The 21992-nt window shown below is 35.5% G+C and overlaps 1 protein-coding gene across 1 annotated transcript in view; it reads right to left on the bottom strand.

The window, feature by feature from the left end:
- Positions 1 to 21992, bottom strand: part of Rasa1 (RAS p21 protein activator 1) — an 88036-nt gene that overhangs the window by 39165 nt on the left and 26879 nt on the right. Inside the window, exons 2-4 of the mRNA XM_057789636.1 lie at positions 4592 to 4744; positions 3381 to 3520; positions 2450 to 2516 (exon numbers count right to left, since the gene is read on the bottom strand). Of these exons, the coding sequence (XP_057645619.1) occupies positions 2450 to 2516; positions 3381 to 3520; positions 4592 to 4744 (360 nt within the window). The remainder of the gene's footprint in view (positions 1 to 2449; positions 2517 to 3380; positions 3521 to 4591; positions 4745 to 21992) is intronic.

Genomic DNA, 21992 nt, shown 5'->3' with positions numbered 1-21992 from the left:
AAACCCTTATGAAACCTAAAGTTCTGTGCTGTTTCTGATATTTTTAGTGAAACTGAAGACAGTTAATAATCCGAATCCTAATTTTATTACATGTACAATTTCATTATAGGTTCGAAAAGGGTGTCAATTTGCTGAATTATATTAAAATCAGAGTTCCTCTATCTACTTTGCTAGATTAAAGTTAAAATTCCTAATAGTAAACAATTATATATGTATTGGAAATAGTTCCAAGAAAACTGAATTTTACAGTTTAAGTTTCAAGTTATTCTTTCATATGTATATGTAATAAAAAGCAACATATGTATGAGAAATTCAGAAAATTTCCTTTAGATAATCTCACTTAATTTTACTATGTAGATACTAATATTAATTAGCATCTATAATCATGTCTAATTTATTTGGTTCAAATGCCTACTGTGCAATGAGTACAGCTTTCTTTGTCTAAACATGGCACCCAGATACGTATTAGAAGCCATCTGTGCTTTCTCTCAAACTATGTATTTCAGACTAGACGGGTGCACACAGCTTAGTGTTCCTCTTCACTACCTGCTAGACGGGTGCACACAGCTTAGTGTTCCTATTCACTACCTGCTAGACGGGTGCACACAGCTTAGTGTTCCTCTTCACTACCTGCTAGACGGGTGCATACAGCTTAGTGTTCCTCTTTACTACCTGGATGTTGTTAAGTTCTAGACCATCAGAGTCGTCAGCTGTTGACCGATGTATATCATCAATATAAAACAAAACCATCAGGAATTCTTTGCAATTTTTCTTCCAGGCTTAAAAAAGAGTCTCTAAACATTCTTCTGGTGTGGGATGCTGCCATTGGCAATATGTCTATAAGGCATCTTCAAATAGTTTTCTGTAATTTTCTCTTTTGGCTTTAATACTCATAAACCTTAGTTTTATTAAATGAATCCTTCTCTCATATACTTGAAAGCTTTGTTTTCTCTAAATGATCACAACCATTATTGTTCCTCAAATTTCAGAAAACAAAGCTTGTACAAAACAGAACTTATACACAGCACTCTGTATTTAAAAAGCCACAGAATAGTATCATCTTGTTCTCCTTAACAGTGCCCAATAGTTTCCAAGATAAACGGCAGCAGATTTTATCACTTAACCAAATCAATTAAGCCTTTCTAGAACCACTTTCCCAGCTACTGGAATAACACACGTACCATTACACCTATATGAAGTATTTTCTCTTTCCATTTACTGTAAGAAATACTAGAAAGGCATACAGTAAAAGGTCAAAACAGAATAGAATAAGCATTTTGCTTCCGCATCCAGAACATCAAATGAAGCCATTTTTGTTTAGCCAGAACACTAAGCACTTTAGTGCTGTTCTCTGTTGTCCTCAGATTGGGACTTACACTGACTAAAATGGTCTCCTCCAGCTTCTAGATTTAATACAATTACAGCATTAGTCTCCTGAATCTGCCTCCAAATCTTGAAGTAAATCTTCTCTGGAGAAGCCCAAATAACATGGGCTCTCTGAATGAGTCTCAGATCAACAGTCAGAAGGAGTATACTTTGAGAACTGCTACCTTAGATGATCAGACTGAAATGTTACAAATTTTCTAAAACTGTTATTTCAATATTTCTTACCTTTACTAAATGATTTTCTTTTTTGTAGTTGCTTTTATTCATTTCCCAAATTAATTCACAAATAAGTGTGTCAATAAGAATTGAGAAGTCATTATATTGACAACTATATAAAAATGGAACCTTTATTTTGAGTTTCAAACTACTAAATCTGTTTTCTAGTAATAATTTCATAAGTCTTTGTTTTCTAATAATTTCAAAAAATTTTAGTGCCACAAAAAATATTATTTTATTATCCTGTTATTTCAAAGAGACACTATATAGTCTATATTATTTAACTATTCAGAAGCAGCCAAACATTTTATAGTTAAGAAAAAATGTTTCTATAGAATGAATATATAGCTTCTAGCGAAGGATAATTTGATTATCAAGCCTTATAATTAATTTATAATCAAATTATATGCAAATCCAAACAAAAACTATGATTCTCTATGGTTATATAATCGTCTTGAAATTTAAACACATTCACCCATTATGCAAAATTCAACAATTATATTCAGTATCATCTATAGCTGAGGCATAAATGTTACAGGTAATAAAATACAGAAAATAAATGAACCACACACAGATTGTGAAAGAACTCTACTTTATCAGAAAACTTTATTTAAAAGAAAAAAAAAGCTGTTATTTCCTCTGTCATTTTCACTGTGGCCACCCTGATTTATTTCTTCAGTCTGAATAGACAAGATATCCCATGGGAACACAACAGATCCACCACTAAAGGCAACTTTATATAGCTATCATATTTCCTCAAATTCAAAACCTTTGCTTGTTTAAGAGCAATAAATCTTCATTGTCTAGCTCTTTCAAATGCTTATACACAAGAAATAGTATAAAATACCTTATTTCATCAGTCTCTGGTACTTTTGTATAGGGTAGAATGGCTCGAACACGTCTTCTATCTTCTACTGGCTGGAAACCATTGAAAATAGTAATACTTAGGAGCAAGGGAGATGATTCATGCCCCTATCCCAAAGTCTGAAAACCCAAACTGGATCCACATAAACCCACCTAAAAATTACTACAGGTGACAGGTGTGGCAACTATCTGTAATCCCAGCATTTAGGAAGCAAACTATCAAGTCAAACTTGCCAAATTGAAAAGCTCTGGCTACATCCAGAGACTTTGCTTAATTAACTAATCAAGTAAAGAACAATCAAGGCAAACACCTGATGTCTACTTCTAGTCACAGTCATGAGTATTCACATACAGCCCTGACAAAGATACACACGAGTCTCTATACAGTCACACACCTATACATATATTCACATACAAAATCAAAAAAGATAGTATCTGTATCCAAGTCAAAAAAAGATACATCCACACAAACCTTAAAGCCAACTGAATATTATAAACTACATAGAATCATTTAAATTAATCTTTCCTAGGCTTCTATAAAGAACCAGCAAGAGTAGCAAACATTTTTAAGTTCTTTCAGAAATTAGTGTAAAAGTACAACAGAGTTGTTTTTTTTTCAGATAATCTGAACAATCATTAAATAAGCTACACAGAATACAGAAATTAATCTTCATTTTACAATGTAAGACATTTTAACTTCCCTAGCAATTACGGTAAGCTATAAATGCAAAGAATTATCTTAAAAATCTAGTTACTTTAATACAAAATTATTTTAATAAGGAAACTAATTTTTATTCTAGCATTATAACCAGAATTAAGGCACATAAAATTATAAAAGTCTTAAGAAATTTAATCAGATCAAAATTCATCTGATTTTGTAAAATAAAAGTTATGGTATTTCATTCATGTTTTACTTGCCTCTGGTGGTGCAACTGGATAGAGTAATTTTTCTCCTTTAAGTAAACAAGAAACATGACTGTAATAACCTATTAAGTCTGAAAGTGAAGAAAAACGCCTTCCACCAATGTAGTAATCGCCACACATAGCAATAATCCTAGTTAGTAAAAGAAAAAAAAAGAAACATAGTTTGAAAAGTATCCTAAAAACCAGTCTTTTTTATTCTTTTTTGAGTGAAAATTAAATACAGATTCTCTACCAGCACCTACGCTCATTTTTTTTTTTTTTCGGTTTTTCGAGACAAGGTTTCTCTGTGTAACAGTTCTGGTTGTCCTGGAACTCACTTGTAGACCAGGATGGCCTCAAACTTACCAAGATCTGCCTGCCTCTGCATCCCAAGTGCTGGGATTAAAGTCTACCTTCTATGTTTAATTTTTAGAACCAAGTTTCATAAAGACAATTTTATCAACTTCATGTTCTTTTCCATTAACATACATTCTTGTACTTCAGAAACCATTTCTTCGTATCATCATTGGCAGCTGAGTGTTATTTTAAGAATTTATAAATTTAATATGACAACATATTTATAAGTTTCAATGATGTAACTGAATCAAATACTTGAAAATTTACTACCTTCAGATCTGTCTCCTCACTTTCTATATTTAAGACTCAACTATTTTATAAAAATTACTCTGGCTAGAAGTAGCTTAAAAATCTCATGAAATTCATGTAGAATATAATAAAAATGTTACATAAAAATTATGATCAAATATTATTATGAAATTATATATGTAAAAGTTTATAGAGATGACACCTTACTTGAAAATATACATACCTGTTTAACTCACAAAAGTTACATGTACAGAATTTAAGATAGTGAAGCTAAAAAGAACTAATCCTATACAATGTTTTCTGTAACTCTACAGTCCCAGTCTTTATTTTTTCATTTTAGCTTTCATCTTTTTCAAAATGTATCTGTAATAATACATTCCTCAAATCTGAGGAATATATTTGAAAACTGGCATTGTAAAATTACTATTACTATCTTTAAACAAAAAGTTTCAACAACTCAAAAATATTTACTCTAAATCACTGATTAAGTAACTTAATTGAAATCAAGTTAATTATACCATCATTCACTTTTGTAAAAGTGAATATATTCATAAACGTGTCAGATTAAATACCTAAGTGTCATATTAAATACCTTAAAGTCAGGACAGAGACTTACCTAAAATGGTTGACGACATTTGTCTGGCTAAGAAATGAAAGTACAAAGGACCCCGGCCTCCGATCGCTCTCTCGTATAAGGTAGCTTCCAGACTTTCCTGCCTGCCTGAGGCGTTCTTCTGCTATGGTTCTATCGAGTTTTCCATGATACCACCTAGGGGGGAAACAAATAATTAAAATAAAACTAGCCACCATAAAATTTCTGTGCAGACTGAAAGACGTAATACTATAGGTATTAAACCCTCACGTGCAACATTTGTTTACTGTTAAACATTTGTTTAGTCTGAACAATTCAATTTATCTCCACTTTTCACCTCCTCTCAACTTCACCAAGAACACTGTTTCACAGGGTTTTCTAATTTCTTCAAATACTAAACTCTGTTATCTCACTGATGAACATCTTCTTTCCTTCAATCCCCTTGCTCCAGATTTACCTATATTTGCTCAAAATAAAAACATTTATTGTATCAAACCCTTTCCTGGAACAAAGCAATTAAGTTGAGTAATTAGAAATAATTTACAACAACTCTCTATATAAAAAAATCCACTGATATAACAAAGTACTTAGAATCTAGTAGAAAACAGTATTTTACCTAGTTTTAGTTTTACTACCCTGACAGGAAAACAGGAAACTGAACAGTGCCCTGGATTTTAAGACAGCCATATATTTAAGCTCAACTCTTCTTACAGAGAATATAAATATTTTTTGGTGTGCCAATTCAATGGCCAGGGAATCCTTTGTTACCTGATCACATGTTCTGTAGCTGATCATACTACTTCAAAGATTTTTCTGTAACTTTCAAAATGCCATCCAAACTGTCTTACACAACACTTGTCTCTCCTAAAATTGGTTATGTTAGACTGGTATGAACTTTATTATTTGCTAAAATTATAAACCCTCTAAAACAAATGAAGTACAGACAATTCAAAGGACAGTGTGAAGGGCTGCAATATTTCTCTTAGCCAAACTAGAATGTTTGTTGTATCACAGATATTATTTAATACACATTCTTTCACATAGAAACTCATCATCCTGCTTCTGCTTATCAAAATACCAGTCTAGGTCGAGATCCTGTCAAAAGTATACTTCTATAAAACCCTTTATACATCTACAGCTGCAAACATTATGTTCTCCTTTTAAACTATACTACATATGGACATTAGTCGAAATTAACCTACTTCTATTTCATTTTTAAAAGTCTCAAAAGGAAAAGCTTTATCTCACAGAGAAAGTTTTAACCAGACAGGGTGTTTCGTGCAGCCTCCGTTTTCATGTAATCTCAGTATTTTGGGAGTAGAAGGAGGATCAGGAATTCAAAATTTTCAGTATCACAAAAAAATTAAGAAGATAAATTTATTAAATATAAATATAAATCAAGAAAAGAGAAAATACAAACATAACCATAAAATAGAAGCATAAAAATCAAAACATTTAAAAATAAGTAATCAAATTTACAAAATTAAGAGCTAAATGAGATTAGTAGGAAATTAAGCATTTAATATGAGGCAGATAAACTTGAAAACAGAATTTGCTTGCTAAACAACAAAATAGAATTAAAAAATACAGAAAAGGGCTGGAGAGATGCTCAGAGGTTAAGAGTACTGGCTATTCTTCTGGAGGTCCTGAATTCAATTCCCAACAAACACATAGTGGCTCACAACCATCCATAATGAAATTTGGTGCCCTCTTCTGGCCTGCAGGCATATATGCAAGCAGAACACTGTATACATAGTAAATAAATCTTTAAAAAAATAAAAGATAGAACATAATTTGCATATATGCTGTGATAACATTTCATTGTGATGTCATCCAGAGTTTTGGGCATTTAGATACGTGGTCCTGATTGGTGGCACAGTGTACAGAAGTTTAGGGAGGTATGGCCTTGTTGAAGGAGGTGTGTTACTGGAGGCTGCTTTGCTCTCACTACTCTGAGAAGCTCAGAAGAACCACTAAAAGACCAGGATTATCATACTGCATAAGATAACAACATCCATATATATTAGAAATGCATCTTTCTACAACAAGTGACTACAGGCAGTTACCTAATACTGACTATATGCTGAATCAACCATACCCCATTAAAAATAGCCAAAAATGCCCAGAGTACATTACTTTGCCTTAATGTAATTAACCAGAAAATTACTATCTTCAAGCTGGTGAGATGGCTTGAAGCTCTTGCTGAAAGTCTGACAAACTGCTATCAAACTCCACAGTAGGAGACAACCAACTGCCACAAGTTGTCCGCCACTCTACATGTGAGCTCGTGCTCTCTTTCTCTCACACACATGCATACAAAACAAATATATAAAAAAATGACATTAGGTGGCAAAAGTCCCTTCACTACTTTTAGATCATAAGTTTAGAGAGAAGACATTTCCAAAGACACACCTGGTACTATTCTAAGACATGAACCAAAAGAAATGTAAAAATTTTAAAGTAATTATTATTCTTTACTAAAACTTTAAAGGTTACCAATTTATTTACAAATTAAGCATTTCTGTATTTGTTAATAGCTTGTTAATTCAAAGAAGCAAATCAAAAAGTGGTAGTTCATCTACCAATTTTGACTTACAAATACTATAATTAAAGAGAAATCTGTAATATTGAAAAATAAAACCTGAACAAATAACATAAAATATCTTGGAATAACTCTAACCAAACAAGTGGAAGATTTTTATGACAAGGACTTTAAATCTCTGAAAAAAGAAATTGAAGGAGACACCAGAAAATGAAAAGATCTCCCATGCTCCTGGGTAGGTAGAATTAACATAGTAAAAATGGCAATCTTACCAAAAGCAATCTACAGATTCAATGCAATGTCCATCAAAATTCTTCACAGACTTTCAAAGAACACTCAACTTTATATGGAAAAACAAACAAACAAACAAAAAACTCAAAAAAACCAGGATAGCCAAAACAATCCTGTACAATAAAGGAACTTATGGAGGCACCACAATCTCTGACTTTAAACTCTACTATGGAGCTACAGTACAGAAAACAACCTTGTATTGGCACAAAAACAGACAGGAGGACCAATGGAATGGAATCGAAGATTCCTATAAACACCTGATTTTAGTGAAAGAAGCAAGAAATATAAAATTGAAAAAAAAACCATATTCAACAAATGGTGTTGGCATAACTGGATATCAACATGTAGAAGAAAGAAAATAGATCCGTATCTATCTCCATACACAAAACTCAAGTCCAAATGGATCAAAGGCATCAATAATCACACTGATCTCATAGAAGAGAAAAGAGGGAAGTACACTTGAACGCACTGGCACAGGAGACAACTTCCTAAATATAACCCAAGTTGTATTTAGAGAGAAACAATTAATAAATGGGACCTCCTGAAACTGAGAAGCTTCTATAAAGCAGGATGTGGTCAACAAGACAGACAGTCTACAGGATCGGAAAAGATCTTCACCAACCCCACATCAGACAGAGGGCTAATCTCCAAAATATACAAAGAACTCAAGAAACTGGTCACCAAAAGAACAAATAATCCAGTAAAAAACAGAGTACAGACCTAAACAGAGAACTTTCAACAGAGGAATCTAAAATGCTGAAAGACACTTAAGGAAATGCTCAACATCCTTAGTCATCAAAGAAATGCAAATCAAAACAACTCTGAGATTGGTCTGTAAAAATGACCAATATAAAAAACACTGATGACAACTCATGCTGAAAAGGATATGGCATAAAGGGAACACTCATCCATTGTTGGTGGGAGTACAAACTTGTACAGACACTTCGGATATCAGTATAGCTATTTCTCAGAAAATTAAGAACAATCTACCCCAAAACCCACTAATACCACTTTTGCATATATAACCAAAGGATGCTCAATCATTCTACAAAGATATGTGTTCAACTGTGTTCATAGCAGCATTATTTGTCATAGACAGAACCTGGAAACAACCTAAATGCCCCACGACTGAGGAATGAACAAAAAAGATGTGGTACATTTACACAGTGGAGCACTACATAGCAGAAAAAAAAAAAGATATCTTAAAATTTGCAGACAAGCAGATGGATCTAGGTACATCATATTGAGTTAAGTAATCCAGACTAAAAAAGACAAATATATGTACTCACTCCTAAGTGGCTTTTAAACATAAAGCAAAGAAGAGCAAGCCTACAATTCACAATCCCAGAGAACCTAGACAACAAAGAGGACCCTAAGAGAAACATACATGGATCTAATTTACATGGAAGGAGAAAAAGACAAGATCTCCTGAGTAAACTGGGACCATGGGGATTGTGACAGGGGTAGAAGGGGGGGGGAGAGAGGGGAGCAGAGAAAAATATAGCTCAATAAAAAGGGGGAAAAATGTATTACCAAAAAAAGAGTTAAAAGGGGGGGGGCTGAAATCAATAAAGTTTCTACCTCAAGAAATCAGAAAAAGGTAACCTAAAAAGGTAGAAAATACTGAAGACAGGATTGGTGACACCAGAATCAAAAGTACAATATAACACCAGAAAAAAGTGAGTTCTCAGGCCAATAAACCTGGAAGATTGTAGCTGAACTATTGTAGGTCGAACAAATAGAGAAAAGTCGCCAACGACTGCTTTCAGTAATGAGAATGGGGTTCTCTATGATAATTAGCTAGAAAAGATATTTCTTACTTGATGGAAAGTAGTCAACAGAATATCTACTTTTTAAGTTAATCTTGATCATTTTCTTGTCCCACATACAAAAAACAATTCCTTACATACATACAAACATACATACACATATATTTGGAAAAGTGGGAGATAAAATAAAGCTGCTAATGAAAAAGAAAGTAATGTAGAAAAGTGTATGTATACAACTAAATATACACAAGGATTTCTTACACATGACCCCCAAAACACATCAAATATAAAAGGGAAAGTGAATCTACTAAAATTAAGAATATTCACCAACGCAGCAGCTTATTGTATCACAAATAATAAAAACCCAGAGACAGATATCGGGATTCAATCTGAAGATCAGAAAAGCAAAGCACTCAACCACTAGACAGACCTTTTACCTTTACCAAATCTTCAGACCAAAAGGGTGAGATCCTGTCTCCACAAATCCTCAAGATTCTATACTCCACTGAGTTCCTGTCTCTTCTCCTTTATATTCCTCTCTCTATCCAGCCACATCACTCCTGTCTCCATCTCCCTGGAGCTGGGATTAAAGGCATGTAATCCCAAGTGCTGGCATCACCTCGATGTGAGCTGTGTTTCTCTTTAAAACAGATTCAATCTTATGTAAACCCTGGTGACAATTCACAGAGATCTGTCTGCCCCTGTCTCCTGAGTCCTGGGATTAAAGGTGTATGCCACCACTCTCTGACCTGTATGGCTGACTAGTATGGCTTCTGTGCCTTCTGACCTTCAGGCAAGCTTTATTAATTAAAACACAAATAATATACCACTATAGTTTATTTCTCTGATGTATCTATAACTGTCCTACTCATCATAGTTATATGTCCAAAGGGGAGGGAAAAAACACAAAAGCATAATTTATTGATATCACTGTCCATACACAATGCTAACAATATTCACTTGCATAGTCGAGATTCATTTACTCTTTAGACATTTGTACGGGTTTCCATTCCTGTGGCAGTTGACCTCAGTATCACGATAATTTTTAGCAGCATCAGACAGTAGATGGTAGACACCTCCCTTCTTCCACAGGAACACATACACACATACATACAATGTTCACTTTGCACATACACTAAAAAATGGAATGACACAGAAAGTAACAATGACCCTGCTTGCGGACAGCACTCTCTCCATATTTCTTCCAGTTGTTTACACAGCTAACTTTGAAATGTTGGGAATATTAGTTTATATGACTGGAATAAATAAGCATGCTGCTAAAAAAAAAACATTGTGTGTCAAGTACATAAGGAAAAGAACTGTATGTAAAATTTATATACTAAATACATCATGTTAAATAGTTTTGCTATTTATAAAGTATCAATATCCCTATGAATCAAAAAAGAAAATGCTACCAAATTCTCAAAAAGAAATACTGAAGCAAAGGAATTTAAATATACTCTTTCAATGCAATAATTCATTAAGAGAACTAAAGCCACAAACAGTTTTGCGAAGCATTTCTTCCCCTGTATTAGTTTATAAGCACCAAAAGCTTAGAAAATTATTATGGTGCTATTGCTATGTTCCTTAAACTGTGCGAACAATCACTAATTATGAAAATTTAGGATAAGCTGAATTAAGGCAAGAAAGAAGTTTACTAAATTTAAGAATCTTAAGAGAACTCCTATACGAATATCTATGCTGGATTGCAGATAACACATACCTGAAATACAGAAGATCCTAAGTTATTTATCTGTCTAAAACGTCAAACATTACCTGTTTTTTATACTAAATACCACAGTTTACAGTGGTTAAATATTACTGTACACTTATATAAAAAGCTGGCATACTGACTTGCTATAATTCCTTGTTATTTGTTCAAAACTGCTTCCTTCTGACAAAATATCTAGGTTTTAATTAAACACATTACAGTATCTTTATTAAATTTACAGAGGTAAGAACAAGAAAATCAACTAAATAGTTGGAAAAAGACAGCTAGATGTTTATTTCTCAGACTTTTCTGTCTCCTTCTCAAAAAGGCAGCTTCCATCTCCCCCCTCACTGTCTCTGCCTCTCTGCTCTTCTCCCCTTCTCCCTTTCCCCTCCATAACCCACTAAATAAATATCCAACCTCACTAAAAAAAAAAATTTCAAAAAGCTACCAACCAAATTTCATCTTTATTATTTTGGACAAAACTTCTCACTTTATGATCACGTATACCCATTTTCGTTCTTTCACTACTACACTTTGTACACATAAATCATTGTTCTTTGCTTATACTGCTAAAAGATGCTCAAATTTCCATAAACCAATCTCTCTATTAAAAAGTTAAGTTGGCATGGGGGCACATGCATGTAAACTCCAGCACCCAGCAGGCTGAGGCAGAAGAATTACCATGAGTTCTAGTCCATCATGTTTGAAATAAGTCCCAGACCTAGGTCTAGAGAAACACAGTGATGTTGTCTCAAAGTAAAGAGGGAAAAAAAAAAACTTTAAACATTTTCAAAGACACTTCCAGCTTCCTGTGTAGCATGTAAGAAAATCTAAAGAGAATTCATCCTTTTAAAAAGTAATGAACAGGACAAAGTTAAAAATCCACAACTCTCCTACCACCTTAAATATGAAATAGAAATGATGAGATTAAAAGTGTACACCACTATACCTATCTCAAACAGGAACTGAAAACATTTTTCTTTTATTCAGTACTAGGGACTGAACTTGTGGCAAGACACAATAGGCAAATGTTCTACCACAGGGATATGCCCCCAGCATTAAAGAGTAATTTTAAAAATTAGACATTCTAATATGCAGTATAATACAAAGATGCACTAACTTTTTATACAGGGTATGGTTTCTCCCTTAAAAAAATAATTTTATTTATTTGTTCTTTATTTTTGTTATATTTTTGTTTATTTGAGTAAATAAATTTACTACCATTTTGTACTATGTACTTAAGTTCTTCTAAGAATACCTCCCTTCAAAGAAATTTAATTTACCAAAGCCTAACTAGGTAAGTGGAAGATTCCAACTGCCTTTAGCCTTTCCTCCAGAGGAAGAGGAGTAATGGACTCCTATAGCAATTCTGTCCCAGTTAAGGACAGGAGTTGCAGGAGATAACTAAAAACACTGTTGAGAACATAGAATCACCTAAATTCAGACCCACTCATGGGACACAGACTGTCTGCTCTGTCACTGCATTCCTAATCGCCTGTTTATAACAGTCCTTCCATGTAATATATCACATTTACTATTTACATGCTAAAAAATACAAAATACAGTTTGAAAAGACAATGCAAGTACCACAACCGAACATGGAATCTCGGGATGGAAACTTTAAAACACTGTGACTAATATACTGAGCAGTCTAACAAGGAAGGTAGAAAACAAAACACATGGATAAGTTGGGAGGCAGAAATAATAAGAAAACTTTTAAAAAGCATTAGGCATCAAAAAAGAAGCTGTAGGATGACTTAGCAGTTAAGACTAGCACTTGCTGCTCCTACAGAGAACCCAGGTTCCATTCCCAACATCAACATGGACGTTCACAACTATCTGTAACTCCAATTCAGGGGATCAGACACCTTATTCTAACCTTTAAGGGCACTGTACATATGTGGTATGTAAAGATACATGTATGCAAAACAATATAAAAATATCTTTTTTTAAAGTTGGTACTTTTCACCATCCAAAAATTGATATTTTTAAATAAGCTAAAAATTACTAGTATCAGGAATTGAAGTATTATTATAGATCCCATAAACTCCAGAAGAATAATAAATTCCAATTATAATAATTCGGTACTCAGAAATTTAAAAATCTATATGAAGAGTACTCATCCTTTAAATACATAATCTGCCTAAATTCACACCAGAAAAAGATAATCTGAATTGAAGTTATTTTAAAAAATTAAGTCAACAATTAGTAACTTCTCAAAAATGTATATTCCTACTCCAGATGTTATTCACTGGTAAATTTTAATTAGTATTTAAGGAAAATATTTACACAGATATTAAGGATTTAAGAGCTGACAGCTACCAAATACTACGTCTACTCTCTATCTGGTTTCTGTTACATACTCTAAAGGTAAAAAGAACACAGAACTTGAAATCTGAAAATGCATAAAATGTGATTAGTAAACCTCTTCAAATAAAAAGAGAAATGAAAAAGAAGACATACAAAAAGCCTGTGAAAAATGCAATGCCTTTGTTTTACATAGTTACCTTTTAGTTAACACCAGAAATGTTAGTGTAAAAGTACTGTGCATAAATATACTGCCCTCAGTACAAAATCTACTTATACAATAACAAAATTAAGCATGCTATATGCCGTAATTTGGGTGTGATTCCCTCAAGGATTCAGAAGATCTGGTGCCCATATATTGATGCTAAGAGGCAGTGGAAGGGCTAAAAATACAGCTCAGTGGAGCAGTGCTTGCCTAGATATATACGCTAGGCCCTGGGTTCACTGCCTAGCACTGAAAGGAGAAAAGTGGCCTTTTAAAAGGTGGAACCTAGTGGGAGATGACCTGGCTCACAGGTTACTGAAGGCACTTCCGTGGGGTGGGTTAATGTGTGAGAGCTGTCATCCTAGAATAGGCTATCTCCTCCGTTCACTGTTAACGTGTGGCTACTGTTTTTGATTGACCTATTCCACATGAACTCAGTTCCCTCACACTTGTCTGTCATTTTGTGATACAGCGAAGGGGATTTCCACTAGGGAACAGATGGCACAGCTCAATCATGAGCTTTCACTTTCTGATTTACGGAATAAGCAGTAGAGCACAGAAGAACAACCCTGAAGAACAGGTTAAGGTGATTTTAATGTCTTTGCTTAATGTGCAAGCCCGAGGTATTGGGACAAGAAATCATCATATATTTTCATTAAATGAGATAAACAGAGAAAAAAAAATTTTTAAAAAAGGACTATAAATAGGGTGCATCACAATTTGTAATGGTCTTTATCAAAGTGTTGTCTCCATTATATTTGTCTGTTAATGTATATATGCTATGTCACTGATGAAGGCCTATTTTTGCATCTTTGCCAAAATTAGGTTTAAAAGCTACTACTGTCTAGACAAGGATATTCACAAAAGGTTTCAAGAAATAGTCTACTATTTATCTATACAAGATCATTCTGGGAAGTAATATAAAGAAGTTTTTAATTTAACTGATTTCTACCAATATTTGTTTTAAATAGAATAGAACAAAATTAAAATGAGAATAGAACACATCACAAGCAATAACTTTAAAAGGCATTTTTCTTTAAGCTTTAGGCTTCCTTTTAGACTAATATGTACTATTTCAGAATGTATAATGATTCCCTTAATTATTATTTAGGTTGAAATAAAAAGTTTAATGAAGAGACTTCTTAGTTAGTTGAGGAAAAGACAGGATGAAGGGGAAAATTAACACAGTATCCCAAAAGGAAGATGTTGCGGGAGGTCCTTACGCTCCTCCAGCCAATAGCCGCTGAGATACCAGCCCATTGGGGTGTGGTCTCTCTCTTTAAAAAAGCGGCCACTTCCCTCCTCGCTCTCTCTTTGCTTCCTGCTCTGGTTCTGGCGACTAGACTTCTTCCTGATTGCGCAGAGGGCTGTTGTCTGGGACGGTGATCTGTAAGTTTTTTCCCCTTTAAATAAATACCCTATTAATCATAACTCCAAACTGGTGTGGATTGTTTGTGATTTACGCCTTCATCTGGCACCTGAACGTTTGGTTTTAGGACCCCTCCCTCCCCCGCTCGGCTGCCTGTCACCAGTTCGGCTTGGCGCGAGCCCTCCCTCCCTCAGCCGTGGCCTGTGCCTTGCAGCCTGTGCCTTGTGCGTGCAGCCAGCAATTTAATATGAATTATTACGCAGTCGCTTTTCTTGCTGTAGTTCTTTATATTTTCCCTTTAGACACCTCAGATTGACTTCAAGTCCCCACACACCCTATCGTTTACCTCCCCACGTGGATTTAAACCCCATAGGCCCGCGTAGTCTCTGCCCACGTGGTTTGCTCTTTCCTGAGTCATTTTCTAATCTCCCTTGCAAGCGCAGCTCTTAAGCGGCTCGAACCAGAGGACACGGTTGCCAGTTGCTGAAAGCTGCAACCCCTCGGGGCGACTCTGTCACGTAGAGACATACACGGCTGCTGGGTTAATCTTCTCTACCCCTGGATTCTGGGTTTATGGTTCCGTGTACAGAATTGATTTAATTACATTTACTTTGTTGAGCACCTTGCATTTCCCAGTTTTTAACAAATACTAGGGGCACACTGAAACAGGACCCCGTTTTCGTCGTGACTTCGCAACAGCACCACCTGCTGGATAATAGGTAATATGGCAGTTTTCATTTCCAACACAAATTTTACTGTTTTGTTTACTAATACAATGGGTTATATCATGCAAGGTTTATATGACTATGGGGATAACTTAATTTACTGGTTACTAGGTTTCAGTATTCTTTTGAATATTCTATCATTTAGAAAGAATATGGCACTCCTAAGAACCATACAATCTTTACTAGAAACTCATGCAGGTCAGGAGATTCAGGATTCAAATGAAACACTAATAAAAAGACTTGAAATGATGGAAGAAATTATTGGAGCTGGTGAACAGAGTAAGAAGGCACAAGGACAGGATACAATGCCACCACCAGCTATTAGAACTGGCTTACACAGGGTTTTAGCGACAGACCCTATACTTAATTCTGACAAAGCGTCAACTTCTAAAGGCTCAAAGGGAGTCAGAGAAGCTAGATGGACGCCAATAGCAATGAATGATCTAAAAGAAATTAAGCAAGCTATTGTTAATTTTGGCTTGCACTATGCATATGTTAAGGAAAGGATAAGGACTTGGGCTTCTAATGCTAGGGCTACCCACCATGATTTCCATCAGTTAATGTCTGCAGTTTTAGATACTGGACCTTCCTTGATGTTTGGAATCTATTTCACAGAAGAATCCAAACATATGGAACAGCAAGGAAGAGCAAAAGGTGTGGAGGTTTCCCAAGATCAAATTCTTGGTGCAGGAGAATATGCTGATCCACAGGTCCAAGCTCTTTATGACGATGAAGTACTGTGTCTATGTCACCAAGCAGCTTTAAATGCTTGGAATAGGATACAAGATCCAGCAAAAGGAGTTGAATCATATACCAGGATTAGGCAGGGACAGAGAGAACCCTTTATTGACTTTTTGCAAAGATTAATTAAGGCTCTGGACATAGGGGTAACAGACCCAGAAGCTAGACGACTACTTCTTGAATCTCTAGCTTTTGAGAATGCAAACATAGAATGCAAAAAGATAATTGGGCCTTTAAGGTCTAGATCAGCACCTATGGATGAATGGATTCAGCATACAATGAATGTTGAGACGTTTAGCTATAATGATGAATCTTGGGTAGGAAAAGCGATTTCCACAGCAATGAGGAGACATCAAACTGCCAGGTGTTTTAATTGTGGTAAATTAGGACATTTGCAAAGGCATTGCAGGCAAAGAATTTCTAGGAATAATATCTCTTCTGGGAATGACAAAAATAGGAGACCTCAGCCTTCAGGTATATGTAGGAGATGCGGTAAAGGCCGGCATTGGTCCAACGAATGCAGGTCAACAACAGACAGACAGGGCAACCCAATATCATCGGGAAACTCGAGAGGCAGGCCCCCAAGTCAACAGTGGCCCAGTCATTCCCAGTCACAGTGGAGAACGTGCCTCACCAAGAAAATTAAAAGCTCCAATTTCTGTTGTAAAAGGTAATACTGGTGTAAATGATGAATTACGCCTGGAGGATAAGTCAAAAAACCCAGTAGGACAGAGTAAATGTATATTTTGGCAGACTTCTATTAACGATCAAAGACCAAAGTTAAGAGTCTGTATAAATGGCACTTTTATTGAAGACTTATTAGACACAGGTGCGGATGTAAGTATCATTACTCCAGAATCTTGGCATCCGAATTGGCCTCTTCAAGAGGTAGATGTTCAGTTCTGGGAATTGGAACTCTATCTCGTGTAAAACAAAGCACAAGATGGGTTGAATGCATAGGGCCCGAAGGGCAAATAGGAAGAATAAGGCCATATATAGCCAATATTGCAATAAATTTATGGGACCATGACCTGCTACAGCAATAGAATACACAGATTAACATTCTTGTAGTTCCAGGAACTCATAATTCTGGGAAGGATATGATGAGGTATTATGTAAAAAGGTCACCAGCCATTCAGGCTGTACAAGAACATACAGCAAATACCAAACCTTTAGAGGTACCAACAGCCCTACCTTTAAAATGGCTAACTGAGAAGCCAATATGGATCAAACAGTGGCCTCTAGCTGAAAATAAATTACAGGCATTGGAACACCTGGTGCAAGAGCAACTAAATGCTCACCATATTGAAGAATCAACCAGCCCTTAGAATTTTCCTGTGTTTGTTGTAAAAAAGAAATCTCAATGGTGACAGATCTAAGAGTTATCAACAAGGTAATTCAACCTATGGGCCCACTACAATCTGGAATTCCTTTGCCTTCTCATTTATCAAAAGGATGGCCTCTTACATTTATTGATTTGAAAGATTGTTTACTTACTAGACCGTTATAAGAAAAGGATAGAGAAAAATTCGCCTTCACAGTGCCTACTTATATTAATTCTCAGCCTAATAGGAGCTATCAATGGACTGTCCTCCCACAGGGGATGCTCAATAGTCCTACACTGTGCCAATATTTTGTAAGTAAGCCATTGGAAATAATTCGTAAGCAATTTCCGAAGTCTATAATTTATCATTTTATGGATGACATTTTGTTTTCTGATTCAAATAAAGATACTTTAGAAAGGATGTTTGAAGAAGTAAAGAAAGTCTTGCCTAAATGGGGATTACAAATTGCCCCTTAAAAATTCAAAGAGGAAATTCTATTAATTACCTAGGTTACAGAATAGGGTTAGAGAAAATTAAAACGCAAAACGCACAAATTAGGAGAGACCGGATAAAGACTCTTAATGACTTCCAAAGATTGTTAGGAGACATTTCCAGTCTACAACCAGCTGTTGGGATAACACCTGATCTAATAGTTCATTTAAACAAAACCTTAGATGGTGACAAAGATTTGAATAGTCCAAGAAAACTGACAGCTGAAGCAGAAAAGGAACTGACAACGATTGAGGAAAAATTACAGGAGGCACATGTGGATAGGGTGAACCCAAATCTTAGCTGCATCCTAGTCATATTGCCTTCCAGAATTTCTCCAACAGGGATTTTAATGCACAGAGAAGATATTATTTTAGAGTGGATATTTATACCTAATAAAGCAAGTAAAAAATTAAAAACTTATGTGGAACAAAGTCTCTCAATTAATTATAAAAGGAAAGCTGAGACTTCGCCAACTAGCAGGTATAGACCCAGCAGAAATTATAGTGTCTTTTACTACTGAAGAAATAAAAAAGTTATGGGAAGACAATGAACCATGGCAAAGAGCTTGTGCTAATTTTTTGGGAGAAATTAATAGCAACTATCCCAAAAGTGGTAGACTTAACCTCATAAAGAGAACTTCTTGGATTCTTCCTAGAATTGTAAGTGATGCTCCAATAACTGGAGCCCGTACGTTCTATACTGATGCAAATAAATCAGGGAAAGCAGGTTACAAGTCAGATGAATTGAGTAAGGTGGAACAAAGCCCTTATAATTCTGTCCAGAAGGCAGAATTATATGCCATTCTTATGGTGCTAAGGGATTTTAAAGAACCTCTTAATATATTTACAGATTCACAATCTGCAGAAAGAGTTATCTTGCATATTGAAACCGCTGAATTTATACCACATAACACAGAGTTGACTTCATTGTTTATCCAGGTACAAGACATAATCAGGAACAGGCTTTGTCCGATGTACATAACACACATCCGGTCCCATACAGGTCTGCCTGGTCCTCTAGCACAAGGCAATGCTGAGAATGATCAATTATTGATTGGAAGTGTGTTGCAGGCCTCAGAATTTCATAAGAGGCATCATGTCAATAGTAAAGGCCTAAAGGAAGAATTTTCCATTACACGGCAACAAGCTAAGGACATTATAAAGAGATGTCCTACTTGTTCTTTCTATAATCAAACACTGTTGCCTGCAGGGAGTAACCCAAAAGGTACTAAGAGAAATGAAATCTGGCAGATGGATGTGTTCCACTTTATGGAATTTGGTAAATTAAAATATGTACACCACACCATAGACACATATTCAGGTTTTCAATGGGCTACTGCCCTGAGCTCAGAAAAGGCTGATTCAGTAATCACACATTTATTGGAAGTTATGGCCATCATAGGTATACCTGCACAAATAAAGACAGATAATGGTCCAGCATATATATCTAAGAAAATGAAACGCTTTTTTGATTATTATAATATAAAACATATTACAGGTATACCAAATAATCTTACAGGTCAGGCAGTTATAGAAAGATCAAATCGTACTATAAAGGGCATGCTGAACAAACAGAAAGGGACCGAAAATAGCCCCAGAAATAGATTACATAATGCTTTATTAACCTTGAATTTTCTTAACGCTAATGAGAAAGGAACGACAGCAGCAGAAAGACATTGGGATAATGGAAAAGTCTGCGGAACTAAATCAGCCGATTTATTTCAAAGATGTGCTGACCTCTCAATGGAAGCCAGGAGATGTACTACGTTGGGGAAGGGGTTTTGCTCTTGTTTCAGCAGGAGAAGAAAAATTGTGGATACCATCAAAATTAATAAAGGTTCGATATGAAGAGGAGAAACCTCTTGGAAAGGAGAAATGACAACTCATCCACAATGATGATATTCATACAGGTGGTAAGAAAAACATATAGAATAGGGGCAGGGTTCTGTTCTTATCTCCACAGGAAAACACTCATCTTTGAAAAATTCAAGGGACCCTGGATGTTTGGATACTGACAGATGGAAAAATACCTGCCCAATAGGAACTATCAAGAAAACTGAATAGGTTGTTTAAGTAAAATATACTAAACCATATTTCTAAATTTATAGAGCTGGTTTTGAAGTTGGACTCTGGCTCAGTCCCTCTCCAATTCCAAGCCTGTTGGTAAGAGAAAAACCCAGAGTTTCTGGAGTTTCTGTCTCATGTCAAAAAGAAATAATGAGTTTAGAAAACATCTTTGCTTTTCTTCATATCTATCATACTTTTCATTGAATACATCTATTATGCCTTTCATTTAATATATATGTCTATATATGTCTATATGATTAATGTTTAAATTTTTCAAAATGAACAATGAGTTTTTCCTGCAGTGACATTTGAAGTTTCCAGGAAGAAGATGGGGCCCCACAACAACAACTCCACCTGGTTGATATGACGTCATGATACTGATAGCGCTACTACAAGACCTGTTTTGGGTACCAGCTGCACAAGACTTGGTTAGCTGAAATGGTGCACATCTTATACAACATTCTGGCCAGACCTGCACAAAATACTCAGAGACTATTTGCAATTTTAAAAGACATTGATCTTGAAATTTAACCATCATTTTACTTTCACAGGATCCCCCTGAAAGAACGTCGCCCCCATGACAGCTGGAAGTAATTCTAGAGGACGACATCCCCTCTCCCAGTAAAGTTTGCCCTTGGGTTTAGGGACACCAGTTAGGGGTTGATTATAATTAGTATAAGGTTGAGGGTTGGGGGAGGAATTTTATAAGCTCAGGGATCATTTGAAAAAAGAAAAGAAGAGGGATAATGGGATGATGGGATAATAGATTGGTACTTGTGAGTTATTGTTTTGAGACAAATATATTGGTATCAATTCTTATATATTGATACAAAGTGAAATTATATTGACTATTGTATGCATGCATGTTTCTACCTCTGTTTAAAACATTTTTTATGTATTGACATGATGTGGGAGTGTCATATATCAATCTGTTGATTTCATTGGTTAAGTAATAAAGAAACTGCTTGGCCCTCATAGGTTAAAACATAGGTGGGTGGAGTAAACAGAACAGAATGCTGGGAAGAAGAGGAAGTGAGCTCAGATGCAGGGCAGCTCCTCTGAGAGACAGACGCCATGCTCTCCTCTCCAGAGCAGGCGCAATGAAGCTCCGACCCAGGATAGACGTAGGCTAGAATCTTCCCGGTAAGCACACCTTGGGGTGCTACACAGATGAATAGAAATGGGCCAAGCAGTGTTTAAATGAATACAGTTTCCGTGTAATTATTTCGGGTATAAAGCTAGCCGTGCAGGCGGCCAGGAGCCGGGCAGGATGAAAAGCAGGCCTGCAGCTCCTTCAACATTGACATATATTGTATTGATATATATATTGTATATATTTACCATATTGCAGTGTACATTTCTATCTCTGATTAAGATACTTATATATTGTTTATGTATTGATATATATTTACCATACTACAATGTGTATTTGTACATTGTTTATATTTGGAGGTCATTGTCCTCATTTGTTTCACAGTCGTTTATTGTCTTAGTCTTTAAGTTAGATAGGTATTGAGAATTACATAGATCAATAGTATTCTAAGTTTGTCATTTATAATTAGACTAATCAGGTTCTTTAGATACATAGAGATTATACTGAGTATAGATAGATAATCTTCAACCTCTTCAAAGAGCTGTAGAAAATGGCCTTTAAGCTCAGAGTTTCATGATAGTGAGACACAATTGCTCCTGGCAGCACCGATCTATTCCCGAGAGAATGTTGAGCACCAAAGACACTCCACCTGGAGCCTTTCTTTTTGGCAGAACTGGCCTTGGGGCAAAGAAATGCCCATACCTCAACCACTGACAGAAATACAGAGTATCTGTGAATGGAAAAAACAGGACTGTCATATCCTGCCAAGACAGGGTAAGATAGTTT

This window comes from Chionomys nivalis, chromosome 15 (genome assembly GCF_950005125.1).
Source record: "Chionomys nivalis chromosome 15, mChiNiv1.1, whole genome shotgun sequence".
Lineage (NCBI taxonomy): Eukaryota > Metazoa > Chordata > Mammalia > Rodentia > Cricetidae > Chionomys > Chionomys nivalis.
This window is presented reverse-complemented; position numbering and strand designations above follow the sequence as displayed.